The 9,469-nt window shown below is 44.8% G+C and overlaps 1 protein-coding gene across 1 annotated transcript; it reads left to right on the forward strand.

Annotated features, from left to right (window-relative positions):
• Nucleotides 544-1,518, forward strand: LOC109823436 (zinc finger CCHC domain-containing protein 5-like). Its single transcript, XM_020389713.1, has 2 exons — nucleotides 544-1,324; nucleotides 1,493-1,518. Exons 1-2 carry the CDS (start codon nucleotides 544-546, stop codon nucleotides 1,516-1,518), a joined length of 807 nt encoding a protein of 268 aa, XP_020245302.1.

The raw sequence follows: 9,469 nt of genomic DNA on the forward strand, positions 1-9,469 counted from the left end.
TATCAGATATAGATTATTGTACTTTTGTAGAACTCTTGTATGGATGAATAGGTGTATGTTAATATTATATCAATGAAAAGCTTTGGGAGAAATCAGTACTCTAAGTTGATTGTTGAAGTTCCTTATATATATTATGCGAGCGATGAAATATTTCTGAGTAAAGTACTTTGAATAGTCTGTGGAATCTGAACTTTTGCTGCTACATTTTCATATAGATAATGGTGAGAACATGAATAGTCTGTGGAATCTGAACTTTTGCTGCTACATTTTCATATAGATAATGGTGAGAACAAGAGCAAATCAGACCCAAAATGAGGAAGGACATCACCTGGAGAATATTGAAGAAGGATCTTCTGTTCCTATCGGAATGAGGATCCCGAGGAGGAGGAACCTGAGGAGAACCCTATGGAGGATGAGGATCCAGTGGAGATGCCTATGGAGTGGGAATTTGAGGTAGCACAATAGCCCCTACTTGATGAGTTCCAAGAGGGAATTCCACTTGGATGAGAGCTTGACCTGGATGAGGAGGATTGGATTTTACAAATGGAGAAGATTTTTACAGTCTTAAATTGTGCAGAGGAGCAAAAGGTGTCATTCGCCGCCTTTATGTTCAGAGGGGAAGCTGAACATTGGTGGAGGGCAACCTTAAGATTAGAAAGGGCTGCCCAGAGACAGATTGATTGGGATAGATTTGTGGAGCTTATGAATAAGAAATATATCCCGGAGAGTGTTAGGGATCAGTGGGCTATTGAATTTCAAGGTTTGCAACAAAATAACATGACGGTCCAAGAGTATGAGGCTAAGTTTACTCAACTATTAAGGTTTGCTCCACATTTGATTGCTGAAGAATCAGATAAGGCTAAGAAGTTTCAAAGGGGACTCAGGGGAAATATCAGAGGGAAACTAGTGGCCCTCAGAATCAGGAACTACGCAGAACTGGTGGAGACTGCGTTTGAAATTGAGAAAGACCTGCTAGAGTATCAGGAGATCCACAATAAGAAGCAGAGTTTAGTTAAACGCCCACGAACAGAAGGAGGTCCCACAAACGATAAGTCAGCATCGAATCAGCCCGGGAGGTCAGCGACATCAAAATTTCCCTTTCGTCGTGATCGAGCAAATCAGCCAAATAAGTCAACAGCCTGCCCTAGATGTGGCAATCATCACTCTGGATATTGCAAACTTCACCGTGCATGTTTCGAGTGTGGTCAACCTGGGCACTTCAAGAGAGATTGTCCAACCTTGAGGAATCAAGCAATAACAGAGCGAGCACCAAGAGGAGATCACGCGGCTCAAGCTAATGCCTCGTTGTCCCTCCCCCTTTCAGGTAACGAGCCAGGAGCCCGGAGAGTCGCAGGTTGAGGACGACCCTTACTAGTGTCTACTATCCTCTTTTTAGATGTATTTATTTTTTGTACTCCACTTGAGATGTTTTAGACTTGAGAGGTTTATGTTCTAGAGTTATAAAGGTTGTTTGCCTTATTTCTTGTATCAGACATTATGTACTTTGAGACATGTTGAGCTCTCCAGATCTTTATTATTCATTTCGGACTTTGACTGTGTGCTTCAGCTTATTTTTGATTGATGAGATGTGTTTATTTGAGTCCTATCACTCCATTAAGCAATTGTTGTATAACCTTTTACTTGCTTTGTACTACACCTGTTTTTGATTCCACTAGAGAGATAGTAATTGTGATGGTAAAACATGTTATTGCACGGTGTGGTGCATGGCAGGTTTGACATCTCTGGTTTCACTTCGGACTGCAGCCTTGTGTGAACCCAGGGGCGTCACAGTTGGTATCAGAGCTCTAGTTCCAATATCCTTAGGATCATCCTGTGTCGAGTCATCCTGTGTTGAGTCGTGGAGCTAGGTTAGAGTTTCCTAGGATTCATGAGTAGAGTCCGCTAAGGATTTCCTAGTATGAGTGAGGACGATATATGCGTATATCTCAAAATTTTGAGAATATTTTTTTTTATGGCAACTATTTTGCTTAAAGTATATGCTTGAATATTATGTGATGTGAAAATCATATTGAGATGAACTATATATATACGTCTACTTTGACTCATGAACCTTATTTTTTCTTTGATCAGAGAGATGGCTGGACGTGGGAGACCCCGCACTAGAAGGGCCGCTCAGGCAGAGCCCCAGCAGGTCCCACCTGAGCCGCAGCCGGCTCCACCCGAGCAGGAGCAGGCACCACCAGAGCCGCAGCAGGCTCCCCAGTATTTGGTGGATATCATGGCTCCCCTTATTGCCAGGATGACAGCCATAGAGGAGTTGGTAACTACTCACATAGCACCTCGGACGCCACCACCACCTGTAGCTCAGCAGCAGGGGATACCAGCCGTCCCGATCAGAGAGAGAGACCTAGAGGTAGCACCTGCAGTTATTCCACTAGCGGTACCCGACAGAGTCACGTATCAGGAAGCTTGGCTCCGTATAGTAGAGAGGTATCAGAAGATGAGGGCACCCGAGTTCCAGGGGTCACCAGACCCTCTTGCAGCACACAAGTGGAAGGAGGATGTGAGCAATATACTTGACATACTCAGTGTAGATTCGGTCCAAAAGCAGAGGTTGGCATCCTACAGTCTGAAGGGAGATGCCGGGAGATGGTACCGATTACAGTTTACCCCAGAGCAGAGGATGACCCTCACATGGGAGGATTTCATCTACTTCTTTGATGGGCAGTATATTTCTTCTGCAGCACGGACTGGGAAGGAGCTTGAGTTGTCCCGGATGACTCAGGGGGACATGACAGTGGCGGATTATGAGAGCCGGTTTATGGAGTTGCTGCATTTCACGGGTATGTGGCAGACAGGAGAGCGTCAAGCTCAGATGTTTTTAGCAGGGCTACGCCCTAATCTCCGTCGGTACCTCGTCTCGAGGAGGTTCTATTCCGTTAGGGAGGTAGCTGAGGCCGCCACCTCACAGGAGATTGAAACTATTATGTTCCTGAAGGACAAAGAAGGGAAGACCAAGGCAGGGCAGAGCGGGGATAAGGGTAAGAACAAGAGACGCTTTTTGGTTCCAGGGCATCAGCATCAGCAGAGCAGGGCCCTCATAAGAAGAGGACCCGAGGATCAACGAGCGGCATCAGGCAGCGGCAAGTTCCCAGGGTTCTTGTTTCAACGTGCCACATAAGTCGGGCACAAGGCTCAGACGTGTCGTAGTTCGCAAGCAGTAGCTCAGCAGGGCAAGGGCCCGAACTAGCCAGGGCAGCAGCGACAGCAAGGGTAGAGGTCAGGGTCAGCCGAACAGGCTTGAGGCACCGCCACGACGCAGACGAGCAGAGGGGCAAGGTTCGAGCAGTTTAGGAGGCTTCCCAGGCGTGCGATGTCCATACTCTCGCAGCATTAGCAGTAGAGCAACTTCAGGGTACAGACAGAGTTTAAATGCCAGTGGTACCGGACTCCGTGATCGCGGTGCCAGCGGAGGACAGTTGTAGAGGGTACGTTCTTTGTGAATTCCTTTCCAGCTCGTATTCTTTTCGATTCGGGAGCTTCACATTCATTCATCTTGCATGCATTTATGACTAGACTCCAGCTCGTAGCTCAGCCTCTAGATACCCCTCTATCTGTTTCCACCCCTTTAGGTGAGGTATCGCTTCTGGAGAGCGTTTGTAGGAGGTGTACCGTCAGTTTAGACGAGTCGGAGTTCATAGTCGATCTGATAGTGTTGCATATGTCCGAGTTTGATGTCATTCTTGGTATGGATTGGTTGTCTTCCTACCATATTAGTATTGACTGCTTTGCGAAGACAGTCAAGTTGCGAGCGTCCGATGGGTCCGAGATGATTGTAGCCACCTCTCAGGGCAACCGATTTGCGGAGTCGTTTCTGGCGTACATCGAGGAGGTGAGGCGACGGGATTAGGGAGTCGAGTTATTGGAGACTAGAGTTGTCTCAGATTTTCAGGATGTCTTTCAGGACATACCTGGGTTACCTCCTGTGAGAGAGGTTGAGTTCTGCATTGAGTTACAGCCTGGCACAGCCCCGATATCCCGCGCACCCTATCGCATGGCACCAGCTGAGATGAGGGAGCTTCAGACCCAGTTGGATGAGTTGTTAGCTCAGGGTTTTATTCGTCGGAGTCATTCTCCGTGGGGTGCACCGGTCCTCTTCGTGAAGAAGAAGGATGGTAGTATGAGATTATGCATAGATTATCGAGAGTTGAACAAGGTCACTATCCGGAATAGGTACCCACTACCTAGGATTGATGACTTGTTTGACCAGTTGCAGGGAGCGCAGTATTTCTCGAAGATTAATCTTCGTTCTGGCTATCATCAGTTGCGGGTTCGGGAGATGGATGTTCCCAAGACCGCCTTTCTTACTCGATATGGATCCTTTGAGTTCCTGGTCATGCCATTTGGGTTGACCAATTATTCATGGATTTGATGAACCGGGTTTTCCGTCCCTTCTTAGATCAGTTTGTGATCGTCTTCATCGATGATATACTCATTTACTCGAGATCGGAGACGGAGCACGAGGAGCATCTACGGATAGCGTTGAGGACTCTTCAGGAGCACCAGTTATATGCCAAGTTCAGCAAGTGTGAATTTTGGCTTTCAGAAGTCAGATTTCTTGGCCACGTCATCAGTAGAGAGGGCATAGCGGTGGACCAAGCTAAGGTCACAGCAGTTCTTGATTGGGAGCCCCCGAAGACGGTGTCAGAGATTCGTAGCTTTTTGGGTTTAGCTGGATACTACAGGAAGTTCATTCAGGACTTCTCGAAGATTGCGACGCTGATTACACGCCTTACGAAGAAGGGTGTACAGTTTATATGGAGTATGGAGTGCCAGCAGGCATTCGATATTTTGAAGACTAAATTGACTACGGTGCCAGTTCTGACTATCCCGACCAGTGACAGGACATTCGTTGTCTATACAGATGCATCGTTGGCAGGCTTAGGAGGCGTATTGATGCAGATTCAGAGGGTAGTAGCTTATATCAGCCTATATCTCTCGACAGTTGAGGGTGCATGAGCAGAACTATCCCACTCATGACTTGGAGTTAGCAGCGGTGGTGTTTGCATTGAAGTCATGGAGGCACTACTTATATGGAGTGCAGTTTGAGTTATTCACAGACCATCAGAGTATGAAGTACCTCTTTTCTCAGAAGGAACTCAATCAGAGGCAGAGGAGGTGGATTGAGTTTATCAAGGACTACGAGTTCGCGATTCAGTATCATCCAGGGAAGGCGAACGTCGTAGCAGATGCTTTGAGTAGGAAGCGTCGACATCGGGTAGCAGCTTTGAGATGTTCATTGTACAGAGACCTTATCACTCTTAGTCAGTTTGATTTTAGACCCGAGGTTGGAGGGACCAGTGCATTTTTGGGAGCTGTATCAGTGCAGCCATCTTGGAGTGACAGAGTTGTCAGAGCTCAGTCGGGAGACTCTTGGATTCAAATCCGAAAGGAGGAGATTTCCAAGGAGCCTAAGGCTGATTGGACCATTGGAGCAGATGGAGGCCTACGGATGAAGGGTAGGTTGGTTATGCCAGCTAGTGCAGAGCTGAAGAGGGAATTATTTGATGAGGCGCACCGTACTCGGTACACAGTACATCCAGGGACCACAAAGATGTACAAGGACCTGAAGAGACATTTCTGGTGGAGTGGTATGCGGAGAGAGATTGCAGACTATGTGGCTAGATGTTTTACCTGTCAGCAGGTGAAGGCAGAGCATCAGAGACCGGCAGGGACACTTCAGCCCTTGCCTATTCCGGAGTGGAAGTGGGCGGATATTTCCATGGACTTCATAGTGGGATTGTCGAAGTCAAAGAAGGGGAATGATTAGGTTTGGGTGATAGTGGATCGGTTGACGAAGTCAGCACATTTTATCCCAGTGAGGACTACTTATACAGCCGAGACTTATGCGAGGATCTTCATTCGGGATATAGTTCGACTTCACGGAGTGCCAGATACGATCGTATCAGATCAGGGATCGGTTTTCACTTCACACTTTTGGAGGAGTTTCCAGGACTCGTTTGGCAGCAGACTATCTTATAGCAGTGTATTCCACCCACAGACAGATGGTCAGACAGAGAGGGTGAATCAGGTGTTGGAGGACATGTTGCGGGCATGTGTCATTGACTTCCAAGGCAGTTGGGAGGATCATATTCCACTAGCAGAGTTCGCTTATAACAACAGTTATCAAGCGACGATCGGTATGGCCCCGTATGAAGCATTGTATGGGAGACCTTGTAGATCACCGATATGTTGGGCCGAGCCGGAGGACAGCTTGATGCTTGGGCCAGAGCTAGTGAGACAGACTACTGAGAAGGTAGCTTTGATCAGAGAGCGGATTCTAGCCGCTCAAAGTCGGCAAAAGAGCTATGCAGATAAGAGGCGAAGACCCCTAGAATTTCAGATTAGGGATCAGGTTATGCTGAAGGTATCGCCTATGAAAGGCGTACAGCGATTCGGGAGGCGAGGGAAGCTTGCACCGAGATATATTGGACCTTTCCGGATTTTGGAGTGCATTGGAGCTGTATCATACAGACTAGATCTTCCAGCTTCTATGTCTAGTATACACAATGTATTCCACATTTCTATGCTCAAGAAACACTTGCACGATGAGGAGCGGCAACGAGTGTTGGATGCACCGGAGATCGAGCTTAGGGATGATTTGTCGACTATTGAGATTCCAGTGGCCATACTTGCTAGAGAAGACAAGAGACTCAGGAACAAGGTGATTCCATTCGTAAAAGTTCAATGGAACCGAAGTGGAGTAGAGGAAGCTTCTTGGGAGCGCAAGGAGGACATGCAACGCGACTACCCACACTTGTTCGAGCAGGTAAAACCGATATGACTTCTTACTTGAATAATTATATTATGTTTTGATACTTATATTTAACACTAGAATGAGGGTACTTTTACTTAATTCTTAATCTTTCGGAACACGTGGTATATACATGGGGGGTTCCTTGTTTGGATTTTTCGCCCGATGTACTAGTTCCACTAGATTAGGATTTAAGCGAGAATATTATCATTTTAGATCGTTAAGTATAAATATCTCTTGTGCGGGTTAGATTTAACCCTTGTCATGTCTTTCTTGTATCTTTATGAGTTAGATATGATTTCTGAATTTCGAGGACGAAATTCCTTTAAGGGGGGAAGAATGTAAGATCCCGTAGATTTTGATCATGTTTATGTACATCAGTAATGGGTTTGAGTGTGCAAATTTCATTATATGCAGCAGAACCATCATATGCAGTTTTTAGTCCATGAGTCGACCCATGATTTTCATGAGTCGACTCACAAAATCGAGTCATGTTGCCTTTTGTTTCTGCTGAGTCGACTCATTATGTTACGAGTCGACCCAGGAAGTCATGAGTCGACCCATGACTGTGATGAGTCGACTCATTGAGGATTTTCCAGTTTTCTCAGTTCGGGTTTGTTGGGTTTCGGGTCGGGTTTTATCCACTTATATATATACTCCCCTACCCGAAATCACCTCATTTCCATCAGTTTTCCCCAGAAACCCTAGTCCCCCTCTCTCCTCTCTAAAACCCTAGGTGTTCTTGGAGATTTTGGGGCGTTTCGAAGGCTTTCTCAGCGGCTTTGTGAGGATTTCAGAGAAGGGATCTGTTCTTCATCATTTCTCAGGCGAGTAACATCTCGCCAAACCCCTCTCCCACGTTTTTAATAGTTTACAATGGTTTTCCATGAGTTTTATTGAGCCCAAGACTTATTTTCAAGTATAAAACAATGTTCTTGTTAGGGTAGATGCTAAAAATCATGTGTTTCGGATTTTAAACCCCCACCCACGAATTTTTGAAGAAAAACCCAGATCTGGAAATATTTCTAAGAAATAAAAACATGAGTTTTCTTTTTGATCAAATGCCCTTTTTCATGTTTAGGGGTAAATTGTTAGATTTAACACATAAGTAAATGTTCCTTATGCTATATGTGAATTTATCTCTGTATCATAGTCTAGAATTGATGGTTATAAAGATGTAGATTAGTGAATTAGAGGGAAGAATCGTGTTGGTGAATTTAACTTGTATTATATGCAGATTTCAGCCCGTAGGTCGACTCACGACTCATCACGAGTCGACTCATCATGTTGAGTCGACTCATGACTGTCATGAGTCGACTCACGAAGTCTTGTTGTGTTGCATGTTGTTTCTGCTGGGTCGACTCGTCAGTATACGAATCGACCCATAAGCCATGAGTGAGTCGACTCATAATTGTCATGAGTCGACTCGCGAAGTCTTGTTGTGTTGCATATTGTTTCTGCTGGGTCGACTCGTCAGTATATGAATCGACCCATAAGCCATGAGTCGACCCATGACTGTCATGAGTCGACTCACAGAGTCCTTTTCTGATATCAAATGTGTTCTGTTGAGTCGACTCATATTTGAGTACGAGTCGACTCATCATAGTATTTTCTTTCTGTTTCGTTCATGCTTCTGTTCAATTTACATGTTGGGTGTATATAAGTATTTATGCATACGGTGATTATGAATTCACCTGTTCATGTGAGATGATACTTTGAACACGAGTTTAAGTCAGTACAGCAGAGTATGTACGGGAATATAGACATGTATACTTTTGGTACGCAGTCCTCGTGTTGGACTATAATCCATTAAAGTCCTCGTGTTGGACTATAATCCATAGAAGTCCTCGTGTTGGACTATAATCCATTTTAGTCATGTATTAGACTTTTGCTAAACCTTGAGCACGTTATTCAATAAAGTTGGATATACGACACATTGTATTTGGCCGGGACATGATAGCTACCTAGGTTGATCATGGCACCTATTGTAGCCTTGTTTCACTTACATGTTATTGGTAGAGATGGGCATGTTTTCCTTTTCCTTATTTTTCTTGTAACTAGCTTCGGGTTTTGTACTTAGGGATCTACAATTTGAGATACAAGGTATATACATGAGGGTTTCCTTGTTTGGATTATTTCGCTCGACGTACCTATGCTCGTGTTGTATTTCCCTAAGTACTAAGATCATTAATGTTTGTATAAATGATTTATATTACATTGTATTAACTGTATTTTCATATACAACGAGCCCTATCCCTTGGGGTTGGTTGTGATGTTGCTCGCTAGCGCTTTGACGCTCGTTGTCCCTCCCCCTTTCAGGTAACGAGCCAGGAGCCCGGAGAGTCGCAGGTTGATGGCGATGTACTTTAGCTTCAGCCATCTATTTTAGTTATATTTTCTTTGAGCTCCACTGTAGACTTCTGTTTAGACATTTGAGAGTTTTATTCTAGAAGTTATAAAGGTTGTGTGCCTTATTTCCTCTTTTTTAGACTTTATGTATTTGAGACTTGTTGAGGAGTTCCATTATTCATTTTAGGCATTGAGTTCTATTTCAGTATGTTGGATGATGAAATGTCTATTTGATCACTATCATTTCATCAGTTATCTCTTGTATTTATTTTTACTTGCTTTGTACCTACACCTGTTGTTGATTCCACTAGAGAGATAGTAATTGTGATGGTGAAACATGTTATT

Source organism: Asparagus officinalis, chromosome 9 (genome assembly GCF_001876935.1).
Source record: "Asparagus officinalis chromosome 9, Aspof.V1, whole genome shotgun sequence".
Classification (NCBI taxonomy): Eukaryota; Viridiplantae; Streptophyta; class Magnoliopsida; order Asparagales; family Asparagaceae; genus Asparagus; species Asparagus officinalis.